Source organism: Knufia obscura (genome assembly GCF_036327395.1).
Source record: "Knufia obscura strain CCFEE 5817 isolate CBS 148926 chromosome Unknown scaffold_3, whole genome shotgun sequence".
Classification (NCBI taxonomy): Eukaryota; Fungi; Ascomycota; class Eurotiomycetes; order Chaetothyriales; family Trichomeriaceae; genus Knufia; species Knufia obscura.
The window spans coordinates 1,045,846-1,072,505 of NW_027042689.1; the positions used below are offsets into that span (position 1 = coordinate 1,045,846).

The window sequence follows — 26,660 nt, forward strand, 5'->3', positions numbered from 1 at the left end:
TGCATGGATTCGGCGAAAATTGTTTTATTGCGATGGTTGCATGGTTCAGAGCAAGAATAGTGGGCGATGACATTTCTACATACTAGTAGTTGACCTTGACATGCTTCTCACACAAGAGGTGCAGCTCTTGAGGGCATGCTCAAGGCATTGACACAACTCAATCTGCTGAAGGCTTTCAGCTAGCAGAGTAGATAGATAAGACGAATGAAAAGGCCTGACCATAGCTTGCTTCTTCCCTCAGTGTGCGAACATGCAGTGGCCAGACAGGTGCTCGTGAAGGCTGCAGGGTGGGTGATTGAGTCGAACTGATGCCTTGCTGCCTCAACTCTTCGAACGTGGAAACTTGAGCTAAAATCATTAGTGCCTTGGCGCACAAAGGAAATCTGTAGACCAACGTTTGATCTTGCGCATCTGGAGTTGGGCTTCAGCCAGCAACCACGACCTCATTCTCTTCTTTATCTCTTTGTTGTACGATATCAAAATGGTAAGCCACGCCCTCAATGCTCTACGATAGCAACAGCCTGGATCTGCGAGTCTTGTGAGATTCTGCACCATGGATTATACCGTCAAAGGTTGAACCTCTTGATTGGGGCATGAACCTGACGATGAATTGGCTGGAGATGATGTTTGTTAGCTGCGCGCTGCGAACACATCTCACTAGAGTTCTTGAAAGTTATCAGAGCATTTGCTGATCTTTCTGCCTCAATGACAGCCCCCCAAAGGAAAGAAAGTCGCGGCCGCGCCGTTCCCCGGCTCAAAGGCTGGCGCCAACAAGAAGGCCGCCAAGGTACGCTGGAACATTATTTCTCGTTGTGCTAGCATGTGCTAACGTCTACAGAACCCTCTTTTCGAGAAGCGGCCACGAAACTTCGGTATCGGCCAAGATGTTCAACCTCACCGAAACCTGTCGCGAATGGTCAAGTACGGGAGCACACTTCTAGAAGATGGAGGCAATTATATCTAACGTGGAATAGATGGCCAGAGTATGTCCGACTTCAGCGACAGAAGAAGATTCTGAACATGCGATTGAAGGTCCCACCTGCCATCGCTCAGTTCCAGAACACCCTCGACCGAAACACCGCTACTCAGACCCTCAAGCTGTTGAACAAGTACCGACCAGAGACCAAGGCCCAGAAGAAGGACCGTCTGAAGGCTGAGGCCACCGCCGTGGCAGATGGCAAGAAGAAGGAAGACGTTTCCAAGAAGCCATATGCCGTCAAGTACGGTCTCAACCACGTTGTCGGTCTCATCGAGAACAAGAAGGCAGCTCTTGTCCTCATCCCCAACGATGTCGACCCCATTGAGCTCGTTGTCTACCTTCCCGCCCTTTGCCGAAAGATGGGAGTTCCATATGCCATCATCAAGGGCAAGGCCCGATTGGGCACTGTCGTGCACAAGAAGACTGCTGCTGTTGTGGCCCTGACTGAGGTCAAGCAGGAGGACAAGAACGAGTTGAGCAAGCTTGTGTCCACTATCAACGAGGGCTTCAACAACAAGTTCGAGGAGCACAGACGTCACTGGGGTGGTGGTATCATGGGCCAGAAGGCTGTTGCCAGACAGGAGAAGAAGAGAAAGGCTATTGAGCAGGCTATCAAGATCTAAGTTTGCGAACATGTGGTGCATATCGTGGCTAAGCGGCAAAGCCTGTGAGGTCGTTGTAGTCCAATGCCTCGCTCGTGGGGAGGAGCAAGAACGATGATGCTCGGTTCTACAGTCTGAACACGACCCGTTGTCATGCTGGGGATGAATCAAGTATATTGAGCGAATGATACCATGAATGAAAACTTGCAAATTCCAGGAATTTCACGCTCTGGTAGCTGTCGTGCTTGCAACCAATTCTGACTCTCTGACCTTGAATATGACCTGGGGGCGGGTGGATAGAGAAGGGTTTCCCTCTAGCAGTTTGCCGTATGTGCTTCAAATTAGTGATGCCTTAAGGCACGATGACTACCGCTCGCTACGTCACCGCACCTGCCACTCTGGGAAATCCACAGAGCCAGTGCTTTTCGGTGCGTTCCCTATGCGCCATCAGTATGACTCTCAGTCCTAACATTGACCAGGCTCTAAATCGCAGTGTGCAAATCTGAGAGCAGCGGTAGTCTCTTCAAAACGCTGGATATCTTAGCGCATGCATTCGACCCTCTACGCAACACCTTCGTCAATTCGCCCGCAGCCATAGCAGAATCCAGAGGCTGGAGATCCTATCGATACACTCTACACCCGGGATTTGGCACTAAACAAAGACGAAGCAGTCGAGATGAGTGAAGAGACCGAGACGCCGCAGCAGCGGCAGGCTCGAATCCGGCAACAGAAGCGCGAAGCAAAGATAAAGGCGTCCGCCCAGGACAGACTGGACAAGATCACCCAACTGAGTGGCAGAACACCAGAAACCAGTGAGTGCAAATGAAGTTTACTTGTCGCCTGCTAAGCGACCACGCAGTGCGAGGTCAGTCTCCGGCGCAGCCAACTTCGATACAAGCGTCTCCCACGCCCGCTCGAAATAGTTCTGCGCCTGATCCTGATGTCGTCGATCCCACATCATCAATGTTTGGCCAGACGAATGACCCGGAGCAGATGCGAATGCAAGAAGAATACATGAGAACATTGCTCTCTGGAGTCCAGCAGGGTCAAGCCGGCCAAGGGCAACAAGCAGGTATGCCAGGTGAAGAGGATCCAATGATGAAGATGATGCAAGCCATGCTTGGGAATATGAGCGGCGATCCAAATGCGCCAGCACCAGAAGGAATGCCATTCTCGGCGGACGATATATCGAAGATGACCGGAATACCCTCCTTCTTCACGAGCATGTTCCTGGGCGGCAAACAACAAGCACCACCTACCCCAGCAGAGATTAGCAGGGAACGCACGTGGAAGATACTTCGAACGATTCTGTCGGTTTTGATTGGCTTGTACACAGTATTTACCATTGACAAGTCTGTCGAGACCTTCGGACAAAATCCGCCAACACCTGCGACGGCACAAAACCCGTTCCTGATCTTCCTGATGGGTGAACTGCTGGTGAATGGGGCTAGAATAGTGCTTTCCGGCCGGCCGGCGTCACAAAGTGGACTGAAAGCATGGATCCAGTCCGGAAGAGAAGTCGGGAGAGATGGTGCAATTTTATTATTCATGCTTGGAGCGTACAGTTGGTGGAAGACTTAAATGTCGCACGTAGAGAGGTATGAGTATCGAAATTCCAATTCCTCGACAGGTGACCTTGAATTCAAGGTGGTTGTCAGCTATCTTGTCACGCAAACAGGTATGAATAAGTTATTGTCTGGTGAGTTGACCAAGCCACAAATGTTGCCATCAACCACAAATACCCGTGATTATTGCATGGCCCACTACATCGTCAACTTCGCGACCTGGGCTAGATCCGTCTGCTGCACTGCAAGGTAGTCACATGTGCTCCAGGTACTAGTACCGAGATACTCCTCGGAAGCTTATCATTACCGTTGCTGCTCTGCCGTTCTAGAAACACTGCTTCTCAACGATCCTCGAACTACGTCATGGTCTGCACACGGCCTTCATCTGGCAGCCGTTGATCCCATGATCGTTTTCAATTGAAACAGAAATTGGTTTCGCTTGGACAGATGGGTCGTCATATTTGTCTCGGCATGAACGCCTTGACAGCGGGTTAGCCATTGGCGGCAGTGAGCCACACGACCGGAGGTTCACGATCAGCAGCGAGAGAGCTCGACCCGGCTTCGTTCGGCGCTAGAAATGCATTTTAAGAAGTCCTCCCATTCATCCGCAAGATGGGAAAAGGCTCATTGGTCGTGTCGAGAGCCACCAAAATCTCATTCGAGAAATCAACTGCGTGATCGGGAGCCTATGCCATCGTAACTCTAGCGCAAAGGCGTCGAGGCACCCTTTTCGTGTCGCTCTTGCCCTCCTCGGCGGGGATTTGTTTGTGTGTTTCTCAAAGCGGTGCGGGGTGCATCCTGGAGAGTCGCGGCTGACGTTTTCCAAATCACGGCTCATGTCATTAGTGTCGTGAGGACGAGAGGTCTAGCACACAAGACCATTTCAGTAGAGCTTGTATCATAGAAGAGGAGAACTTGCTCGATCTGCAAGACCCTCTTGCGTTCAATCTGCTTTTGTACCTTCTCTGCATAGCTTCTGTTAACAGCTTTTCTTGTGCTCTTACCAGTACATGCGCTGAATCATAGCTACACACTTTCTCCAAGGTACATTGACTACAGTCTCGAACGAAAGCTTGTAACAATATGTCGGCGGCTGAGGGTGACAGGGTGCCCGTAGTGGTGAGCTCGGTGTCACTTCCACTGCGCTCATATAGCTAACTCCCTCCTCAGGCTGAAGCTCACGAAGTCGACACATACCAGTAAGTGTTCTAGGAAAGCCGACTGTGAAGCCGTATTTGACAAGACTTAGTGTTCCGGAGGCATTTTTCAAGAAAGGACCGGGCAAGCCTCATCTCAAGGATGTCGATGAATACAAAACACTATATGAGGAGTCTATCAAAGACCCAGACAAGTTCTGGGGCAAGATGGCCAGAGAATTGCTCACATGGCACCGAGACTTTCAGACCGTCAAATCGGGCTCGTTAGCCAACGGCGATGTTGCCTGGTTTTTGGAGGGTCAAATAAATGCTTCATACAACTGCGTCGACCGACATGCCTTCAAGAACCCAGACAAACCGGCCATCTTCTACGAAGCTGATGAGCCTGGTGAGGGCAGGACTTTGACCTATGGCGAGCTCCTCCGGGAGGTTTCCAGACTCGCGTTTGTGCTCAAGCAGCACGGCGTGAAGAAGGGCGACACGGTTGCTCTCTATCTTCCCATGATCCCAGAAGCAGTCATTGCTTTCCTCGCAGTTACCAGGATAGGCGCATGCCACACAGTCGTCTTCGCAGGCTTCTCTTCAGGCTCTTTAGCGGATCGTATCATTGACTCGAATGTCAAGGTGGTCATTACCACGGACGAGGGCAAGCGAGGAGGCAAGCTGATCGGCACAAAGAAGATCGTTGACGAGGCCCTCAAGAAATGCCCGGATGTGAAAAGCTGTATTGTGTACAAGAGAACAGGCGCAGATGTGCCATGGACCAAAGATCGAGACTTCTGGTGGGCGGAAGAGACCGAGAAGTTCCCAGCATATTTCCCACCAGAGCCTATGATGTCGGAAGACCCCTTGTTCTTGCTGTACACATCCGGTTCGACTGGCAAGCCAAAGGGTGTCATGCATACACACGGTGGCTACCTGGTTGGAGCTGCGGCAACTGGGAAATACGTGTTCGATATCCACGACGATGATGTCTTCTTCTGCGGTGGAGACGTTGGCTGGATCACTGGTCACACTTATGTCGTATATGCGCCTCTCCTCCTCGGTGTCCCGACCGTCGTCTTCGAAGGCACGCCCGCCTACCCCAACTTCTCGAGGTATTGGGATGTGATCGACAAGTACAAAGTCACCCAATTCTACGTTGCCCCGACCGCCCTGAGATTGCTCAAGCGAGCGGGCAACGAGCATGTTGACCATCGAATGGAGAAACTGCGAGTACTGGGTTCAGTCGGTGAGCCAATTGCAGCTGAAGTCTGGAAGTGGTATCACGAAAAGATCGGAAAAGAGGAGGCACATGTCGTCGATACATACTGGCAGACGGAGACCGGTTCTCATGTCATCTCACCGCTGGCTGGAATAACGCCTACCAAGCCCGGTAGCGCATCGCTGCCATTCTTCGGCATTGAGCCTGCGATCTTGGACCCCAATTCAGGGGAGGAGATGAAGGGCAACGATGTTGAAGGTGTGCTTGCATTCAAGCAGGCGTGGCCGTCAATGGCAAGGACTGTCTGGGGCGCGCACAAGAGATATATGGACACATACCTCAATGTTTACAAGGGCTACTACGTAAGTGTAGCCGCACCCGTCCTTGCATGGTTTGCTAACTAATGTCGCAGTTCACCGGAGATGGCGCAGCCCGAGATCACGAAGGCTACTACTGGATCCGAGGACGAGTCGACGATGTCGTCAACGTTTCAGGCCACCGTCTCTCTACTGCCGAAATCGAAGCCGCTCTGCTCGAGCACAATGGCGTTGCCGAGGCTGCTGTGGTAGGCATCAATGACGAAATGTCAGGACAGGCAGTAAATGCCTTCGTCGCGCTGAAAGATGGCGTTGACAGTGGTGAATCCACGCGGAAAGAGCTCATCATGCAAGTCAGGAAACAGATTGGACCGTTCGCTGCGCCGAAAGCAATCTTCATTGTTGACGATCTACCAAAGACACGATCGGGTAAGATTATGCGAAGAATTATGCGAAAGATCTTGTCTGGTGAGGAGGATCAGCTTGGTGACACATCGACGTTGTCGGATCCGTCGGTTGTTGACAAGATTATCGAGGTGGTGAAGCAGAACAAGAAATGAATAACCAGGCCATAGGAAGTGCCTGAGTGTTTGGATATGTTTTTGAGTAGCACAGATACTAGTGATATCCCATTGTTATTGAACGATATTTTGGCGTGCATCGAGATGGCCGAGTTGCTGCCTGGAAAGCGTGAGGTTTGGGTGGGCGAACTCACCCCCTCGCTTAGTAATTTCTGCCGAGCTGTCGAAATCTGTGTCATGTGAGCTTGCGTCTAGACTCAATTTAGAGCCAATCAGTCACGTTCTTGAGCCAGGCAACAATATGATAGTGATATCTGCTACTTTCTACACAAGCATCCTGCTCTCGCTGGCGTTAATCTGGAACGAGAGGCTAATTGAGCCAATGAAGTAGTCATATTGTCCAGCGTAGAGCAGAGTTTGTACGGAGTACAGTGGCGAGAGTTGCGCCTGTCGAAGAGGTCGAGCGAACAGCAGAAGTCCGGCAAAACTTCCGTTTGAGTTGCATCACTGTCCAGCGCATCTCCTCCTTAAGAACTTGGACGCGTCCCAACTGCAGCTGCTCACTTCCATCCAAACTTTTGTCCAGCAATCTCCTAGCTGGCAGGCACTTCGCATTTCACGCGTCGCAGTGCAAGATTCTGACAGTGAAGTCCGAGTCTTAGTGACAAGACCGCCTGCCAACAGTCAAATGCCGCCAAAACAGCTGCAACCGCGCTAGAATAATCTTCTTGTATATTTCTGTCGCATTCTCTTCTTCCACCTTATCCTTCGAATTGAACCTCCCTCACATTATCGGCTCAGGTCGTCAACATGGCATTCGGTGGATCCGCTGGCTTTTCGTTCGGCTCGAACAACAACCAGAACCAGAGCACTGGTACAGGCTTTGGAGGATTTGGGAACAATAACCAGACTTCTGGAACAGGTATGTGATTTCTTTCCTATTCTTTCTCTGGATGTCAACTGAGACGGCGTGTCTGTCAGGCTTTGGTCAGTCATCATCTGCCTTTGGCAGTAACAATAACACGTCGACTGCTTTTGGTGGAGGTGGAAGTGGAGGTACATTTGGCACCTCGACTGGAGGTACGCTTTAGATCAACCTTCACTACACGTCTCGCGCAACCTGGAAAACATGGACTTCGCACGAAGCTTTGCTTCTTGAGCAGATTTGAACAGTTACTTGCGCACTACTTGTGTGCTTGTATTTTTACCATGACTGGCTTAGCTCGCAACATCAAGACTCCACGTCAAGGTCTGTCGCAGTCGAAGCACGCGACGCCTTCTGCGACCTCCTCACATAATGGCACGGACTCAATGCTAACTGAACATTCTACAGGTACTTTCGGAAGCAACAATAACACAGGATCCTCCCTCTTCGGAAACAAACCAGCTACAAGCGCCTTCGGCTCGAACACGAATACAGGCAGCAGCCTGTTTGGAAACAATGCCAACAACTCCAACACCGCCAGCTTCGGCGGCTCGGGGGGCGCATTCGGTGGTTCATCAGGCACTACCTTCGGCGGTGGTACCTCGTCAGGAGGAGGATTTAGTGGCTTCGGTTCGAACGCCAACAACAATACCACAAGCACGTTTGGGTCGTCGCAAAACAAGCCACTCTTTGGCGCAGGTGGCACAGGGACAACTTCCGCCTTCGGCAGCACCAATAATGCATTTGGCTCTGGCACGGCTTTGGGCCAGAACGCAGTTGCTCCTGCAGAAGGCACAAATGGGCCATCTTTCCAACCATTCACTGAGAAAGAGCCGAATGGTACCACCGTGAACTACCAGACTATCACCTTCATGCAACCCTACCAGAAATATTCTCTGGAGGAGCTGCGGTTAGCCGATTACCAGCACGGTCGACAATTCGGAAACGGTCAAGGAGGTACCGGCGCCTTTGGTCAAAGCAACTTCGGTAGCACCAACACTGGAAGTGCGTTCGGCGGCGGTAGTACTGGGACAAGTCTGTTTGGTGCAGCGGCAACATCTGCACCCGCATTTGGTAGCAATACAGCAACCTCTGGTGCATTTGGAAGCTCGACGGGCACTGGCAATAGTCTATTCGGTAACCAGAACAACAAGCCTGGAGGTCTGTTCGGGGCCCAACAGAGCTCGGCACCTGCAAGTAACAGCCTCTTTGGCTCCGCAAGCAACACTGGCACGACTGGTGGTACTTTCGGTTCATTCGGGTCGAACAACAACCAGCAACAAAGCGGTAGTCTCTTCGGCAATACTCAGAACAAGCCAGCTGGTGGCCTGTTTGGAAGCACAGGCACAACAACTAATGCCACTGGATTCAGCTTTGGTCAGCAAAACAACTCTCAACAGTCTGGTGCAACTACTGGTGGACTGTTCGGCGCAGCGAGTAACAACACTGGGACTGGAGGTGGCCTCTTTGGTCAGAACAATAACCAGCAGAATACGACTGGTGGTAGCTTATTTGGGAACACCGCCAATAACAACACCCAGTCTGGTGGAATGTTCGGTAACAAGACAGGAGGAGCATTTGGCACTTCAACCTCGACCCCGAATCAGACTGGAAGCCTCTTCGGGAACACGAATAATGCTTCTGCCGGTGGGGGCCTGTTCAGTCAGAACAACAATCAACAAAGCAGTACTGGTGGTGGATTGTTCGGGGGTAACAACACTAGCAATCAAAGTGGTGGACTTTTTGGTGCTCAAAACAAACCTGCTGGCGGTGGTCTCTTCGGCAACACCAACACGAACACTGGCGGCGGCTTGTTCAATACTTCTACCAATAACAACCAAGGCGGAGGTCTCTTTAGCGGAGCAAACAACAACACCAACCAGCAGCAGTCATCCGGAAGTCTCTTTGGCAATACCCAAAACAAGCCAGCTGGTGGTCTCTTTGGCAGTGCCGGCACAAGTACTGGCGGTGGTATGTTCGGCAACACCTCTACTAACAACAATCAGCAAAATGGGGGTCTCTTCGGCAACTCCATGAACAGCGGGCTTTTGGGTGCCTCGCAGAACAACCAGCAACAGCAGAACCCAAATCAGCAGGAGGTGAAGCACGCCTCTTTGCTCGACCCCAATCCATACGGGCAGTCCTCGATTTGGACTGGCTTGCCTGCACCAACTGACCAGAACTCGAAGCCTGTCTTCACTCCCTTGACAGCAACGAAGAAGTTGGAAGAGAGCAAGATGAAGCCTTTACCATCCCTTCGTCTCAACCAGTCTCGATACAACACTCCACCCCGACGAACTGGTGGCTATGGGCTTAGCAACTCGACATATGGGACGCCAAGCAGCGCGGCTAGCACACCCGGTGCAGGACCTTTGAGTGGCAGCATGTATGGCAGCAGAGGTTGGTCTGGCGGAAGCTTCGGACGCTCCTTTAACAGAAGTGCGTCTGTCCAGAACCTCCGCTCGCAATATGCTTCAGACTCAGATGACATCTGGAAACCAAACGCTTTTGCGCCGTCTCAGCGAAACTCAGGTGGCAGCATCAAGCGCCTCACTATTGATCGTTCTATCAGATCGGACTTGTTCACCAACCCTGCTAGAATGCCGGCTCTGCCGGCGCCCAGGCCTGCTACTAATGGCGACTCTTCTACCGCGCCTGCTCAGCAGACAGATGGCAACCCTGAGCCAGCAAGAAAGATGTCCAAGAGAGTCAGCTTCGACAACAACGTGCAAGAGAGTAGCCTTAACGGCGAGACAGGTGCTTTACAGCGCATTGAGGACTCAGATCCAGAACCGCAGATGTCAACACGAAATGGTCCCTCAGGCAATGGCCTCCAAGCCGTGCCCGAGGAACGTGAATCTCACCAGGTTAGCGAGAAGCCCGTCAAGCCCAACACGAACGAGGACTCCAAAGATGACGGTTATTGGATGAAGCCTTCACGACAGGAAATATCAAAAATGCCAAAAGATCGACTGCAGTCGTTCAAGGGCTTTCAAGTTGGCCATAGGGATTATGGCTTCGTCACTTTCGATGATCCTGTTAACCTGAGAACTGTCGACCTGGACAACCTGTACGGAAATATCGTTGTTATCGTTAACCGATCCATCGCGGTATACCCCGACAATGTTGAAAAACCAGCTCGTGGGACGGGCTTGAACGTGCCGTCCACACTTGTACTCTATAACTCTTGGCCGCGGAACAGGGGCAAAATTGTCCATGAGACCAATGGGCCAAGAGTTGATAAGCACATCAGAGCACTTCAAAACACGCGTGACACAGAGTTCATCGCTTATGATCGAGAGTCTGCTGTCTGGACGTTCAAGGTGCAACACTACACTCGCTATGGTTTGGACGACGACGACGATGACGAGGAGGAAGAGTCAATGATGGATCAGAGTGAGCTCAGCCTTCCACCCCAGTCCATTGACAAGTCCGCTGACGCCTCGGTGATGGAGGTCGTTGTTAATTCCGATTCCGACGATGGAGACGATACCTTCGCCTTCAAAAAGAGTGTACCCGGTCAATATGGACAGCAGAGCATCATCCCTGCCGACGAAGAGACAGAAACACGGAGTCCCGTGCAAGAGCCACACAGTGATGGATCCGAACATTCAGCCTACTCCGAAGACGATATGATGTCGGACGACGAGCAGAGCCCGCCAATGCCTGGGTCGCTACCACCAACCAATCCATTCCTGTTTAGCCCGCAGAAATCACCTTCGAAAGCCACTGCACCTGGCACCCCTGGAAAGCCACTACTTGACCTCGAAGGCGACTGGGCAGAACAGCTTCAGCGAACGATTAGTCCTCGAAAACAGAACCGAGATGTCCTCAGAGAAGCGCAAAGCAAGATGCTTCTTGACAAGGCCTTTTCACCTATCAAGCCAAAGGCGGCACCCCAAGTCAACTTTCGAAGCAGTATCGACATCATGAACTCGATGTTCCAGCCAACCAAGAAGAGCAATAAAGCTGCTGAGCCCGACTTTGAGGTATAACTCCCCCTTCACGAGCATCCGATGTCGTTATCCCAAACCAAAAGTTGATGTGTATATGAAGGACAAGGTGATGCATGGATAAGCGAGACTGGAGGAAGCCAGTTGCTGTTTCACACTGTCACGAGAACATTCATCTAGGTTAGTCTATTGATAATACGAACAAATTGCTAAATTTTGTGTCTCTAGTTTCCTTATTCGAAACGTTCGAAGACTTTCCACCCTGACGATGAGGAGATGAATGAGCAAGATCGACAGTGGCACGAGAGTTTCAAGCCGAGCTTCACGAACGATGGTCAGATCATCTACAGAACGAGCAAGCCCAAGAAATATGTGAATTGGAAGGCGCTCCCTGTTGTTGGAAATGGAAAGGACGTGGTGGTCATGGGTCAGCATGCGGGCGAAAAGGTAAGATTCACGAAACTGATGTTGCCTTTGGATACTAACGCGTGTAGAATTTTGACCTAGAAGCTGCCCTTGCATCGAGCGACATCACTCTTGAGAAGTCCATTCCTGCCATTCGACACCGAGCGATACCTTTCTCTCAACTGGGGTCTACTGTGAACGATAAAGAGGTGGCAGAAGTATACAACCTTGCTCATGTCCTCTTCGACGACTACGAGGATGAGTTTACGCACGGCTTGTCTAGTCCGCTGCAGAAGGAATTCATGCACAGAATTCGCAAGGACAGACTGACAAAATTCCTTGCCAACCGTGTTGCACTATCGTCATTAGACGCTGCAGGCAATGATGCTATCAAGGAGGCTGTACTGCGACTCACGGCACACGATATCCCTGGCGCTTGCGAACTTCTGAAGCAGGGGAGGAACTATCGCATCATGCTCCTGGTAGCTCAGCTGGATGGCGCAGATCAGACTTTCATGGACGACGTCAAACACCAGATCGATGCGTGGAGGGAGCAGAAGTCATTGTCTGAGTTTGACCTCGACATTCGGGCTCTTTACGAGATCTGCGCAGGCAACGTCGCAGTCTCGCAAGGCAGAAAAGGCCGATCAGTGCCTGTTGAGGATCGAGCTGAAACTTTCGCAATCAGCACGCGATACAACCTCGATTGGCTGCAATGCTTCGCCCTCGGCCTCTTTTACGGCAAACAAGAGAAGGACAACGATGAAGGCGTTGCCAGGATCGAAGATGCGGTGCGGGAATATCAAGGCCGCTGCAACCGAGGCGAAGAACCTGTTAAGCCAGCGGAGAACGATGTGATGTGGTCGCTGCTCAAGCTTTACGCATCCGGCGAGGCAGAAGAGGTCGAGGTCTCCTCTTTCCCAGCTGCACTTGAGGGACTCACCAAGCCGTGGAACCACTCTGATCTGTTCACCTTCTACCAGACGATCAAAGTCAATCTCGACGTCAACACCGATGCCGCCAAAGCAGATGACCTGTGCGAAACACTTGCGTCTGAGCTCTCAGGACAAGGCGATATCGCTTCAGCAATCTATGCTCTACTCCACGTATCCAACGTTTCAACCCGACAATCACAAGTTCAAAGTTTCCTAGATCGCTTCGCTGGATCTCTTCCCGGTCCTGACACCGCAACCTCGGATGCAGGCATTCAGCTCTGGCAACGTCTCACAATGGACCTGAAGATCCCGCAGTCGTGGATCTACATGTCCAAAGCGCGCTTCGCTGCTTCCAGCACCAACAACGGCGGAGATAATATCTCCGAGCTGAAATATTTGGTTGCTGCCGAAACCTGGGAAGACGCACATGAGTGTCTACTTAAGCGCGTTGCGCCAGGTTTTGTGGTCGATGAAGATTGGCACACCCTGATGGAAATGTGCGGTCTCTTCGGCGATGAGCCTGCGCGCAAGGTCTCTGGCTGGTACGATGGTGGCAATGTCTATCTTGCTTTCGCTCAACTTATGACTGGGATGATTGGCAAGACTGATGGTTCTGTTATTGCGAGTCTGCGGAAGAAGCTTGTCACTATGGGCAAGACGGCGAAGGACTTGAAGGGGCAGAAAGTGCAGCTTGGTCGGTTGAGTCAGCATGAGCTGGATGAGCATGTTGCGATCCGGGAGATGGCGAATGCGCTGGCGAGACTTGCGGGTCAAGGTGGGAACGTGGGAAGTCTGGAGGAGATACTGGAGTTGCCTGTTACGCAGGATGTTCGCGACTCGTTGACGATGGGTATGAACGGGACTGGACCTGCTTCTGACAAGAGAAAGAAAGTGCAAGGTTTGGGATTGCAATCTCAAGATGATATGGAAATGGATGAGGGCGATGGAGCGGCTGCTTAGTGGGAGTCTGTCCATCGAGGAAGTAAGTCTACGCATATCTACCAGTCGTCCAGGGGTAGGCATTTACAGGCTGGACATGCGACGCAAGGAGCCAGATGGGCACGGCAGGGGCGGGTGGTGAGCAATGAACTGCAGTTGAGCGGGGCGCTACGACCTAGCGAAGGTGATGCTGAGCATCCGCAAGAGGAGATATAGGTTGTCCTGGAGAAAATGGTCTACAGTAGCACGTTTAGCGTGGTTGGTAGAGCCATGGGCCTGGACATGGCATGAGGAACGAGGTACTTTACCTGATGGATGGAACTCAAAAGCTCAAAATGCATATTCATGTTATGATTACAGTCCCCTTCCTTCCTCTCTCCGATTTATTAACGAAAATGCACCGTCTCCCATTGATTCTATGTGTCTGCTGCTGAACTTCTGCTAACAACCTGCCAGGCTGCGCTGCGTATTGCGAGCCTACCAGTTCAGATCAGGCAGGCACAATTAATTCATATGCAGTGAAGCACTCAGGGAAGGCGCGATCACTGCAGAAGCCTGTAGGGCAGGCGCGGTTGCTTAGACAGGGAAGGTGCTACCCAGCGCAAAGGAAGGCGCAACCCGCTCGGTGTAGCAAGAAGGCGCGATTGACCTTTGTGCAAGGCAGGCAGGACCTAGGAAAGGCAAGTAGGACCCAGGAAAGGCAAGTAGGACCCAGGAAAGGCAAGTAGGACCCAGGAAAGGCAAGTAGGACCGAGGAAAGGCAAGTAGGACCCAGGAAAGGCAAGTAGGACCGAGGAAAGGCAAGTAGGACCCAGGAAAGGCAAGTAGGACCCAGGAAAGGCAAGTAGGACCCAGGAAAGGCAAGTAGGACCCAGGAAAGGCAAGTAGGACCTAGGAAAGGGAGGCACGACACGACGCGAGAAGAAGGCAAGTACGGTCTACTTTAGGAGGCAAGAGCAACAGATTCTACAATTAAGTGGCAGGGGTGATCGAAGCGAGCCAGTTGTTAAGAAGGAATGCGCGGCCCATTTCAGAGGAGTGTACGACTTAGCTGATGAGGAAGGTGCGAGCCATGTAAGTGGGAAGGAAGGTACGATTGTGTCCACGAGGCAGGCGCGGCCTGGGTATAGGAAGGTACGACGCAGGAGAAGGAAGGCGCGAGTCGGTAGACGGAAGGCAGGACCCAGGAGAAGAAAGAAAAGGGAAGGTACGACTCGGTAGACGGAAGGCACGACCAATGGAAAAGGCAGGCGCGGACGCAAAGTGAGAAGGAGGCAGGTACGAGTAGTCCAGAAGGAACGTACGGGCCTCCTGAAAACTTCAACTGGAAGGAGCGATCTGGTCGACCGTCGAGGAAGAAGGTGCGGCCTATTTTAAGAGGAAGGTGCGACTCGAATGTTACGGCAGGGAGGAAGGTATGACCTGCTCGAGGGCTAGGAAGGAAGGTGCCAGGGGGTCAGTTGGGAAGGTGTGAACCAGATGAGGGAGGCACGACCGAGACAGGGAAAACCAGGGATGTGCGACATACTGGCAGTCAAGGAGGGAGGCACGATCCAGCCATAATTTGAGTGGAAGGCACGACTTAGTCAAGGAGGAAGGTACGGCCCATGAGAAGGCAGGTGCGGTCCGCCGGGGGGAAGGCACAGTTCATATGAGTGGCCGAGGCAAGAATGACCTGCGGGTGCCGAAGAGGCAGGCGCAACACTGTGACATGGGGGGAAGGCACGATCTAGTCCTATATCAGAGAGGAAGGGACCGTCATATGTTGACAAGATAAGGACACTGATTTGTGAGGCGCATGTACTCAGACGCAAGGCTGAAGTAGCTGTGAATTGCTTGTCATGGGCGAGTCCCAGGACGTTGCCGGGTTTGGCTGTTTGCGGAATTGTCCTGCTGCACTCAAAGACCATATAGGATACAGCTATGGTGATAGCTACTGTCTGGTGCGGTTCTTGGCCGGGCTCTGTAATATGCCAGGCTGCTCTTGGTCGCCGAAGGACCTGTCTATCTGACTGATCCATCGCGGCCGTCTGTCCATGCCTATGAGCGATTGCTAGATCGCTCGCGGCAGAGGTACGATAATGTGGGTTGATGTGAAGGACGAGACCTACTCTGAACCGTTATATCATTTCGGGACACGCGAGCGACCAAAGTGCTGACCGAGTTAATGGTGAAGATTGTTGCCGCACACTGTGGACGGGCAATCGCATCAACTGCTGTTGGTGCCTTGCATCAATGCCCTCATCTCCCTACCAATGACATTGCGACCCACTGCCTCCTTCAGCCTCTCAACAGCCCAAGGTAGGATGTCGTTGAGATGTATCTCACCCCTTCCAGGTCCGACGAGTATGCCCGCTTGAGCTGCAGTGTCTCTGTTGACTCTTCCTTCGTCCACTGCCTCTGCCACGTCCTGTTCGGCCACGCTTTGTTCCGAATCGTTGAACAGCCAGGCGTGATCTCTTCGGTAATTCGGCCAGACCACATCTTCAACATATCCGGGTGGGTCTTCCCAGAACCCCTCAAGCGTGACGTATCCTGTTCGCTTTGTCCGGCGCTCGATTGTTCTTTCCCGCGTTGAAGGGACGAACAACTTCAGAGATAGGAGACGCTTCAGTATATCGTGGAGTTCTCGTTCTTGGCTATCAGTCGGAGACTCCGGGTCCGGGTACAGCAGGAATCCATCGAGCAGGCAGATAGTCATAGATGCCGAAGATCCTGCGCTCTGTGCCTCTGATCGCGACTCAGGAGAGGGCAATTGTTGTAGCCAACTCTCTAGCTCGTGCTTGAAAGACTCAATTGCATCGCCCGAGACGCCTGATTCCCCTATCGTGTTTTGATCTTCCTTGCTAGCGAAGTCAGACGGAAGCTCACCGTGCTCTTTGACGTGTGACATGACACGCTGAAGCAGTGGTAGGTCTAGCGATTCGACGCAATCCCAGTCGTCAAGTTCACGCTTGCCATGGTCGGAGGAAGTGAATGTTTTCCGCGGAATTAGCTTGTCGGTCTTGTAGAAGTCGTCTTCGTGGAGGATGAAGAGACGCAGCGAGATACCACCAGCTGTGACATTAAAGATTTGACGTAGGAGACGCGCAAGTGTAGTCTTTCCTGAGGAAGAAGGACCTGACAAACCCACGATGAGGGTGTTTGAGGAAGGCGCTACTGCCATGGTGGTGCGGCTTTCGAAGAACAGCTTCGTTCCCAAGCTATGCGATGTTGACCGGCACTCTATCTACTGGATTTGTCTGAGTGTCCGCAAGTCGACTTACGGAAGGCGGATCATGAGGAGGACATGCTGTGAAATAGTACTTGGTAGTGGTCACTGGTGGGTCTGAGAAATGATGGCGATGTCGAATTTTATATCAGGCCATCAGCCAAACCACACTTGTCCCACAATACGGTACACGCGAATTCACGGACAGGGAGTTAGATCTAGGTGAAGTGATGATGGGTATTCATTATAGGTGAATGCATGAAGACTAAAGCTAAGTAGACAGGTACCTCATCACCCTGCTACGGGAAGCTCGCTTCCTGCCATGATCTGTCCATGCTTCCTGTAGTATATCGCAAATTTCAACATATGCAAAAGGTATCAAACATATAGTACAATCGTCCCTCCCAGATACGATCCTTCTGAAACAATTCTGACATGACTGTTCATGCCACTTCGTACCATGATATATCCTCGAAGGGTATTTTCATGGTTGCAAACCAAGCTCCAAACTCCAGAGATAAGTCAGTTCCAATGGTGTATATGCAATGTAAGGAACACAACAACGACAGAACCGCAGATCTTCTTCGGCCTTCAACGTCTAGGTGTCACGGTCTCAGCCCACGGTAGCCTAGGGGAGAGGCCAAGCCCAATACCCTATCGGCCACCTGCAAAGCCCTTTCCCTCAGTGATCGGCCCTTCTCTTCCTCATGCTTTTCGTGGGTATCAAACCCATCAAGGTCCACCTCACTAGCCTTCTATGCCGGCGCACCTTTCTGACGTTTACCAACTCTAGGACTCGGCTTCGTTTTGTCGCCGCCAGGAGCCTGTGCCGCTTCTTCCTCCTTTATCTGGCTTGCCCTTCGTCTCTTGTTCGAAACATTCGGGCTAGTGTTGGTGCTTGCGCCTTGACTTCCGCTCATGTTTGAGCCTTGAGCCGACATCTGATGGACCATCTGTACACCGCCTTGACCATGGCCTGGACTAGGCGTATGATTCATATGTGGTGATTGCTGATTTTGAGGGAGATTCAGGTGAGCGAATGCTGGCGACTGAAACTGGTTCGGCGCCTGCATCATTCTTTGATTTTGACCTGGCACTTGCCCATTCGTGGCAAACGAATTCATGTTCTGTATCCGGTTTGCTTGCATTTGAGCATTCTCGGCGTTAAACCTATTGAGCGCATCTCTCGGCGTGGACGACTGATCCCTGCAATAGTACTCCATGAGAGGTCCCATGGTAGTCATAACTTCAGCAATCTGCAGTCTGGTTAGCACTCTGGTAGATCGGCGAAGTGGATTGTATGACTTACCTCCAAAAATTGCAACAGGGGCTGAGGAATGCCCCATTCGATGACTGGTGACCGCGGTAACGACGGCCGCTGCAGATTCTTCTGCAGATTTTTCTTGCTCATTTTGGGACTTTGACGACTTTGCTCAGGCGAACGCGGGCCGTCCGCAAGAGCTCGTGGAACGTATTCCGTCCACCCCTTGATCGCTAGATGAAGGTGTTCAATCTTCTGCATCTCATCGAAATTTACGCTGAGCGTACCATGCGTCGTTACTCGCAGGCCATCATTATACTCATACGTCAAATACATCTTTCTGCTCACAACATGATATCCACCATTCGTAAGGGGTTCTTGAGCATGCTCGAAAGACTGCATGAACATTTTCTTCACACCGTTTGCGAAATGCGAATGGTAAAACCGTGCCAAGGATGGATACGGCAATTGAAACGACTTATCGCTCTGGGTCCTGTTGTTGAAAATCTGGTGACGCATGGAGCCTGCTGGGGAGTAGTACTTTGAGATGACTTCTTGCCAATATTCAATATCAAGGGGTCGCGTGGGATATGCCAAGGCATCGTAGTACGACAAGAGCTGTAATATGCATTGCCCACTGAAGTCCTGACTTTGCTGAGCCATGTCCAACATTAACTGTGGTTTCGTCATGTCTGGCTTGGGCTGAGTATCTTCGTCTTCGCCCTGCTTGATCTGTGGGGTGGGCGCGTTCTGTTGTTGAGGCTGGGTAGTGGGTGTCTGAGCCTGCTGTGGCTTCGGTTGTGGTGTCTGTTGCTGGGGTTGAGCATTTGAGGGAGGTTGAGCTTGTGGTTGAGGCTGGGCTTGAGGTGCAGGAGTGGGCTGAGGTTGTGGAGGCTGCGTGGCGGGCTCCTGAGACCTGCTTAACTGCATCTGTTGGCTCGCATGCTGTTGCTGAGCTTGTTGTTGGGCCTGTTGACGTTGTTGTGACATCAACTGCTGCTGTTGTGCTGCATGCTGAGCCATCATGCGTTGCTGATGTTGATACTGCTGCTGCTGTTGGACGATTTGCTGTTGTTGAGGGGTCATGTGCTGCATTTGCTGCATAGGCATTTTCATTTGCTGCATTTGCTGTAATTGGGCAGCATTGAGACCGTGATTCATGTTCTGCAAATTCATCATGCCATTTCCAAGCTGGCCGTTTTGCTGGGCCTGCATCATGTTCATGGCTCTTTGACGGGCAACAGCCTGGGCGTTAATGTGCTGCATCTGGGCCATGTTCATTTGAGGGTGATTCCCGTGGAACATAGGGCCTTGACCGCCGAGGTGAGCCATAGCCATGGCGTTCTGCATGGGCCCTCCGGGAGCGGGCGTTCCTGGATTCGGAGGCATGCCAGAAGCCATAGGACCACCTTGGGTGACCTGAGGACCAGACATGGCTGGATGCATTCCCCCCATCATACCAGGGTTTGGCTGAGCCATGTGCCCACCGTGCTGAACTTGCATGGGGTGGCCATGGGCCATACCTGGATGTCCCGGACCCATGCCGGGCTGGGCCGGGTATGGACTTGCTTGCATCATATTTGCGACAGAGCTTTGTGACTAATGTTTCCGCAATATTATATTACAGCGCACAGAGCAGCTGTGATGCGTACGATCGCCTTTCCACCTGGTGTGATTGTGTAATCTTGGGTAGGAGACGGTCTCGCGTCGCAATGGCGATGTCGCACCGGATCGCGCTCGGACTCGTACTCGATATCTTCACATCGGCGACTGCTGCTTGTTCACTCAATAGCAATGCAGTATACACGAAGGGCACAGAATGGTAGAATGTGCGCAATAGAGTTCGTGTCGACGATGGTGACGTGCTGACACGGTCCGGAAGCATAGGTCGACCCGGCGTCGATGAGAGCAAGTTTCTATTGGCAGCGCATGGTAGAAGGAGTCGTCGGACAGTTGTATGCAAGGGTTGGGTGATATGTGGTGTGCTGCAGTGAGAGTAAGATGTTGGTGGTGGTTATCGGTAGTTGGGGGCTTGGAACGCTCGACTGGGGCCGCAATCGCGAGTTCAAGTTGCGGCGAAGTGAGGTAATTTTGGGTGCACGCGCCAGAAAGAGAGCCGACGTCAAAAACGAGCGAAAAGGTGAGCACGAGGTATACTGAGCATATGATGCTGTTGTTGACGTTGATGCAGCCGGTGGTACAACGCTATGCACTTGCCTATCGGGCGCTCGATGGCTGGAGAAGAAGTCGGCTGCGGCAGAGAGACTGCAGCGAGAAGTTCCAGCAGCGCTAGAGTAGAATACTTGGGCGATCACTCCTGCCACACGCACCCTGAGTCGCAGTTGCCCTGACTAATAATGAAGAAACAAACGCGGCAAACTTTTGCTAGAATGGATACCCTGATCGACGCTAGTCACGTGCTGCTCATCGCGTACATTTTATTTTCTGCTGTCCATCCAAATTCATCGAGTTTCAAGTTTGCTGCCTGCAACATCTGTGACACAAAATTCTTCGAACTACCTGCTCTCGATCGTAGCAGCAGTCAGCTGAAGACCTCGTCTCGCTGCATCTTATGCCTTCTATGGAGTACTCCCGCAACACCGCAGGCGTGCCTTGCAGTCAGCTGTTCAGCTAATCCAATATCTGGTAAGCCAACCCAACTAAAGCACTTCCTCACCGCTTCAAGGATGACAACCATACACACTTCTTCAATCACACAGAATCGTCCATGAAGAAACCTTCGGTTCGTCTATCCCAGACGAGCTGCTACTTGCCAGTATTATTTGTCTGAGAAGCCATCACAAACTCTGCATCAGCTTACTCTGCTACTCAGATCGCTAATTCTGAATAGTTATTTAGGTCTACTGCTTACTTTTTCCGCAACAAGTACTCAGTACTCATCCTCACGGTATGTCGAGCTTTCACCTATCACCAAAGCCTACGTCTCCTATGATCGAAACCTTTTCCACATTCGCAGTTTCCACGGTAGCCCCATAAACCCTCAACGAACCTAACTCTGAGGGAGTGGGAGTCGGTGACCGTTGCAATACCTTCCTTGGATGTCTGATTGGAGCACGAAACTCAATACTCTACATTATCATCTTTTTGGGCTTTAGCTAACTCGAGGAAAAGAACAGATCTCGAACAGAACATAGCGGAAACAGTATCATCTCGTAGTACCTAAAGTTCGATACTTTGGTGATGCATCAGTGCATCAAAATGAATAATAATCTTGTCCCTACCTTCTTCATTCACCTGCTCTATTTTGGCGTCGACTCTACTTCCATCGATGCTCGAATGTCTAACGCCCAACGCCATGCTTGTCCGACTTCAACAGTGACCGCTTATTTCATACAATCTCTTTGCGCCGCGCTGTCGGGCTACCCCGTGGAAGAACTCGCTGTTACACCAAAGGATGTCGCGATGCAACAAGGCACCTGGTATCTGCTCTTAACGCGTCGGGGCGCTCTGCGAAGACTCAGCCGGGTTCGTTTTGACCGCAATATAGTTGGTACATGCTCGTAGATGAGCTGCTCATTGAGTCACTCAGCTCATAAAACCATTTGAGCTTTCGAACAGCTTCGCACTCCTCTTAGCATCAATGAACAGATCCTCACACTCGGCAACATCATCAGGACCAATCTCCTGCCGTCCATTGACCTTGGATAGAATGCTCGCAGGCGTAAGCAGCTGCAAGGCATACCTCAACGATACCTTCGCGCCATGCTCTGATACTTTCTCGAGTGCAGCATCTGAAATAGCCACACCCTCAACCTTTGCCCTCGTCCTGATGATCTGCTGGATCTCCTGTGGGTTGTATGGATGTGTCGGGATAATGAGAAGTCTCGCAAGTAGGTCCGGCGGCACGCCATGTGCACCAACAATATCTTGAGTGCCTCGAATAACTGTGTTCCCGCGATTCGATGCCAGAATGACGATGGGCGAGATAGGCGACTCGAGAGCCTTGTTGAGATATGTGAAGCACTCAATATCCAGCATATGCACCTCATCGATGAACAACACTCCTGGCACAAGCTCAGCGACACCCTGATCGATGTACCTGCTCACAACCTTGTTGATCTCTGCTCTTAGCTTGTCTGTGATCTCCGTCTTCTTGGGCTTCATCAATTGACCCATCATGCTCATGACATCCTGACCGCCCTGCGGTCTCGCGTTCGCCATATCCAAATCATGCAACGTAACGTCCTGCACTACCTCTTTCCTATTGTGAACCTCCCTCTTCGGCACAGGCACATACTCTTCAGCCTCCAGATCAAACTCGGTCGCATAGGCATCTGACCGACCAACTCTCTTGCAAGCACCAGTATTCGCCTCAATATAGATCACATCTCCAACCGTAACCCTCTCTTTCTGTATAGCCTCATAGATACTCGGATCCAACCTCAATTTCTTCGTCCCCTTCGCACTCTTCAACGTCAGAATCAAATGGCTGATCGTCCTCCCATACCCACCCAACGGATTCTCCGCCTCCTCAGGCACAAGCTCCGTAACCTCGCCCTCATACACCTCCTTCGTCTCCCTCACCCTCAACCCAATCGCCCGTCTAAAGTTCTCCATGAGCGCCTCCGTCTTCTTCACCTCAGCACTAAACACCTCACTCGCCACAATCGGACAGAACGGAACCTTTGTACCCAGCTCCTGCGCCACAGCAAGCGCGAGTGCTGTCTTCCCTGTGCCAGGTCCACCAGCCAGCATCACAGCTCGACCAGACATCTTCTTGGAGCGGATCAGGTCGACGACTACACCACATGCTTCTCTTGCTGCAACCTGGCCGATGAAGCCGTTGCCGATTGATTCTGCTGTGCCATCTGATTTTAGACCGAGGCCTTTAATATGTGTGTGTGCTGCTGTTCTGTGGTCGCGACCGGAGGACTTGACTTCTGTTATGTTGACCATTGTGGTGGGTGTGATGCCCCGAGATGAGGTCTTTTCGCGTGCAAAGACGTGTCTTTTCGTTTCTCGGTTCGAGGGAATGTATTGTGAGGGATTGTGATATCGTGGTCGTTATGGTTGGTTGTAGGAGATTACAGTTGTTCTGTCGCGAATTGAAAGGTGCAGATCGCATCAAACATCTCAAAAAGTTTCCGCAGCCTCGTCTCCGAAGCAGTGCTGCGATGGACAACCATCACTACAGTAATTAAAGATACTTGCAACACATATCATCATAACAATAGCTACTCTGGTCTCAACACTTGTCGCATTGCACCTCATTCTGCGGGTGTATCGCATCTCTCCAACAAATCTACGATCCCCGACGATGCAATAGCTCTATACCCATCCAGCTACAACCACCCACACCACAGTCACACCCACCAACTCCCACCCACAATGGCAACAACACTCAAACTCCCCGCCATACTCCGCTCCCCCACAACCCTCCAATACACCATCCCCAAAAAACCCTCCTCCGCCCGCCCCTCCTACCCCCGAAAATTCTATCCCAACGACGAAGCAAAAGCCACCCTCTCCCAACCCTGGCTAACCACCACCGACCCCTTAATGCCCCCCTACCCGCACCGCGCACACACCCACTTCGAAGAAGCAAACCACGGTCTCTACGGCGGCGCAACAATCCAATCTGGCCACAAGATCAGCGACGGACGGAACAAAGGGAAGACGCTGCGGAAGTGGTATCCTAATGTGCGTGTTGAGAAGCTGCGGAGTGTGGCGTTGGGTGTGGAGATGAGTATTCCTACGACTGCGAGGGTGATGAGGACGATTACGAAGTGTGGTGGGTTAGATGAGTATTTGATGGGGGAGAAGCCGGCGCGGATCAAGGAGTTGGGGTTGTTGGGGTGGAAGTTACGGTGGTTGGTGTTGAAGAGTAGGAGTGTGCAGGAGAGGTGGAGGAGGGAGAGGGAGCGGTTGGGGTTGCAGGGTGGGGAGGGGAGTATGCATAGTGTGGAGAGTACGTTTGCGGCTGCGTGGAATGATACGGAGAGTAGGGCGGAGATATTGACGAAGATGGGGGTTAGTTGGGATGAGTTGAGGGAGAAGAGAGCGACGTGGGAGAGGCATGTTAAAGAGACGTTGGGGTGGGCTAGGGGTGGGAAGGTTGGGAAGGTGGGGAAGAGTCGTGAGAGGAAAGGGATGAATACGTTGGATGTGCATGATCCGTTGACTACGAGGCTGCCGGATTATGTTGAGGAGGAGGAACCGATTCAGGAGTTGCCGGCTGTGCAGGAGGGGTTTGGGATTGTGGAGGTTGTGAATGAGAAGGGTGGTATGCAGAGGAGGGGTGCTAAGTTGGTGAATAAGAAGACGAGATGAAGTGGTGGGAGTGGACTATGGGCAAAGGAGAAAGGTCGGACTGTACGGCAGGGCACCCTGGAAGAGGTCCATACTATTTTGACGCCATGCAAAGATGCTCAAAGCAGTAAACAAGGCAGCGAAACTGAGCGACGGCAATGGAAAAATGTACAGTAGCTGCTAGATCAGCTTGTAGCATATACACAATTTCAGCTACTTTGAGCTTTGCAAACATCTGAGCAACGATTGACCAAATTCTGTGCCCAGGGCAACAGTGTGGTCCCCAGAATGTCATGATCATATTCGAAGAGACAATCAGAACGACAAGTTACAATAGTCTACGTTTCTGTCTAAACACGTCGCTGCAAGATCGTGCTTCATCTCAATTTGTCTGAAGTCCCTGTGCCTCGCCTGTCTTCACTGCTTATCCTCACCCCTCACTGCAAACAAACCACCCTCCCATCCTCAACAACGCCCCTAATAATCTTCTTAATCTCCACCTTCCACATCCCCTCCCTCCACCTCTCATAGTGTCCAAACTCCTCATTCCCACCAACACCACCACGACCACCCCTCTGACTCCCCGCCACAGAAATATTATCCACAACCTCCCCGAACGTCTCATGTCCCTCGCCAATGATCTCCTGTATCTGCCGTGGGTACTGATGCGTCTTCTTGCTCTTGCCTACTAGGTTCTGGTAGTGCGTTGCTATCGCCTCTAGCGCCTCCGTGCCTCTTCGTAGTTTATCTGACGCGGGCAATTTCGAGATCTCATAAGCGGTCTTGAACTTGCCGAGTGTTTCTGAGATCTCGATGAGTTTGTAGAAGAGGTCGTCGTAGCTGGGTGGGTCGGGGAGGAAATTGTCGCCTCGGAGGAGGCTGAATGTGAGGATTGAGGTTAGGGGGGTGCAGATTTGGGTTTGTAGCTCGGAGAGGCGGGTAGATGCTGTTAGGTCGGTGGCGTAGGTTGTGAGGAAGCGGAGAAGCGAGATGAGGCTGAGCCAGATGTAGGACCAGTGGTGGGGTAGGCGGGTGCGTGTGCTGCTGAGCTGGGTGAGGATGTGTTGGAGGATTGTGAGGGAGATGCTGTAGAGTGGGATGGAGATACGCTTGCGGAGGTTGTGGCTTAGTGTGTCGGTGATAATGTCGAATATTATGCTTGTGGGTATTCGAGGGCTCGGGATGTATGGGAGGTGCGGTGGCCGTTGACGTGCCAGACGGGCTTCGATCTTGAGGTCAGTGGAGGAAAGACGTTTCGTCAGGATGGGGTCGTCGATCAGGAGGCGAATTGTGAACAGTGCGAGGAGGGAGTATTGCTGCGTTCGTGCGGAGCGGAATGCATGATGGCAGAGGTAGGAAGTTGTGCTGAGAAAGGCAGCTAGTGGTGACTCTAGATCGTTGTCCTTGTCGGTTGAGATCAGCTGTGAGGCGAAGACGTTGTTTGCTTGGACGAAAGAGTATGTCGCTAGAAAGATGATGGCGTTGGGACTTGGCAGCTTCATGAACAAGGCTTTGGCCTCCTCCTCCGTGGGTGGTTGTGGTTTCTTCGCTTCTGGTGTCAGGGCGCGAAGACCGACATAGAAGAGAGTCGAACCGAGTGTCCATTGCGCTGGCGTGTCATCTTGAGCCGCGACATATGCATCACGAATGTCACCACATGTGTTAGCAAAGCCATCAACTAGCTTCCCCATGATTTCTTCGTTGTTAAAGTCCTCCATGCGATTCTGGTAGATGTTTTGTGCTTCGAACTTGTTATAGTTGGCCAGCAGGCCGAGGAAGGACAATGCTGTTGGAGCTGCTTCAGGCGTGTTTTGAATATACTTCATGAGACCGTGGAAGAAGTCTTTATGAATAAAGTATGTAGCCAGACTGGTTTGGTAAGACCCGGCCACTGCGGCGGCGGCACAGTCAACAGCTTTGCGGCGAAAAGGTACCGAAGTACTTTTGCTGATGATACTCTCGAGTCCGTTGGCCAGATCGGTCATGGTCTTGTCAACATTCTCGAGCCCTGCAAATACCTCGATGACATCCGTGCTTGGATTTGTGAAACGCTTAGCCAACACAGCAGCAAGAAAGGCTGTGAGATTCTCCAAGGCATTTTCATTCTGAGGACTTGCGCCAGAGGTGAGCTCGTCTATCGACCTCCGCACATAGTTCCTCGTCTGTCCTTGAATATGTAAGAGGTCGTCCGCCGTCAATGGCTCCAAGACATCGTGAAATTTCTGCTTTGCAGGTTTGAGCAAGAAGAACTCCCGCCAGAACCCTTCTGATGGTTCGAAATCCTCGTCTCCGTGCTGTTCATCAAGCTTGAATAGGTCCGAGTAAAGCTGCACGATCTTAGGCTGGAAGGACTCGCGGACTTCTCGAGTCAAGGGAGAGGCTGGCTCCATGGGTTTTCGCACATGAAGAACTCACG

The 26,660-nt window shown here is 51.8% G+C and overlaps 9 protein-coding genes across 9 annotated transcripts; 5 read left to right on the forward strand and 4 right to left on the reverse strand.

Moving 5' to 3' along the window:
* Window positions 1–481: 481 nt before the first annotated feature.
* On the forward strand, window positions 482–1,602 carry rpl8 (60S ribosomal protein L8; the record flags this gene model as incomplete). The annotated part of the gene is made up of 4 exons (XM_064871883.1): window positions 482–484; window positions 713–787; window positions 839–921; window positions 975–1,602. The coding sequence occupies 4 exons, from the start codon at window positions 482–484 to the stop codon at window positions 1,600–1,602; spliced, it is 789 nt and encodes a 262-aa protein (XP_064732263.1).
* A 655-nt stretch (window positions 1,603–2,257) lies between these two features.
* PMZ80_003455 (uncharacterized protein) lies at window positions 2,258–3,162 on the forward strand (the record flags this gene model as incomplete). Its single annotated transcript, XM_064871884.1, has 2 exons — window positions 2,258–2,393; window positions 2,441–3,162. 2 exons carry the CDS (start codon window positions 2,258–2,260, stop codon window positions 3,160–3,162), a joined length of 858 nt encoding a protein of 285 aa, XP_064732264.1.
* A 1,067-nt stretch (window positions 3,163–4,229) lies between these two features.
* Window positions 4,230–6,384, forward strand: ACS2 (acetyl-coenzyme A synthetase 2; the record flags this gene model as incomplete). Its single annotated transcript, XM_064871885.1, has 4 exons — window positions 4,230–4,265; window positions 4,317–4,345; window positions 4,396–5,869; window positions 5,920–6,384. The coding sequence occupies 4 exons, from the start codon at window positions 4,230–4,232 to the stop codon at window positions 6,382–6,384; spliced, it is 2,004 nt and encodes a 667-aa protein (XP_064732265.1).
* A 771-nt stretch (window positions 6,385–7,155) lies between these two features.
* PMZ80_003457 (uncharacterized protein) lies at window positions 7,156–13,523 on the forward strand (the record flags this gene model as incomplete). The annotated part of the gene is made up of 5 exons (XM_064871886.1): window positions 7,156–7,267; window positions 7,327–7,425; window positions 7,679–11,259; window positions 11,452–11,670; window positions 11,718–13,523. The coding sequence occupies 5 exons, from the start codon at window positions 7,156–7,158 to the stop codon at window positions 13,521–13,523; spliced, it is 5,817 nt and encodes a 1,938-aa protein (XP_064732266.1).
* A 2,188-nt stretch (window positions 13,524–15,711) lies between these two features.
* NRK1 (ribosylnicotinamide kinase) lies at window positions 15,712–16,668 on the reverse strand (the record flags this gene model as incomplete). Its single annotated transcript, XM_064871887.1, has 1 exon — window positions 15,712–16,668. The coding sequence occupies one exon, from the start codon at window positions 16,666–16,668 to the stop codon at window positions 15,712–15,714; it is 957 nt and encodes a 318-aa protein (XP_064732267.1).
* Window positions 16,669–17,468: 800 nt separating this feature from the next.
* Window positions 17,469–19,552, reverse strand: PMZ80_003459 (uncharacterized protein; the record flags this gene model as incomplete). Its single annotated transcript, XM_064871888.1, has 2 exons — window positions 17,469–17,969; window positions 18,023–19,552. 2 exons carry the CDS (start codon window positions 19,550–19,552, stop codon window positions 17,469–17,471), a joined length of 2,031 nt encoding a protein of 676 aa, XP_064732268.1.
* Window positions 19,553–21,520: 1,968 nt separating this feature from the next.
* On the reverse strand, window positions 21,521–22,891 carry RVB1 (RuvB ATP-dependent DNA helicase pontin; the record flags this gene model as incomplete). Its single annotated transcript, XM_064871889.1, has 1 exon — window positions 21,521–22,891. The coding sequence occupies one exon, from the start codon at window positions 22,889–22,891 to the stop codon at window positions 21,521–21,523; it is 1,371 nt and encodes a 456-aa protein (XP_064732269.1).
* A 432-nt stretch (window positions 22,892–23,323) lies between these two features.
* Window positions 23,324–24,265, forward strand: PMZ80_003461 (uncharacterized protein; the record flags this gene model as incomplete). The annotated part of the gene is made up of 1 exon (XM_064871890.1): window positions 23,324–24,265. One exon carries the CDS (start codon window positions 23,324–23,326, stop codon window positions 24,263–24,265), a length of 942 nt encoding a protein of 313 aa, XP_064732270.1.
* Window positions 24,266–24,681: 416 nt separating this feature from the next.
* On the reverse strand, window positions 24,682–26,634 carry PMZ80_003462 (uncharacterized protein; the record flags this gene model as incomplete). Its single annotated transcript, XM_064871891.1, has 1 exon — window positions 24,682–26,634. The coding sequence occupies one exon, from the start codon at window positions 26,632–26,634 to the stop codon at window positions 24,682–24,684; it is 1,953 nt and encodes a 650-aa protein (XP_064732271.1).
* Window positions 26,635–26,660: the final 26 nt, after the last annotated feature.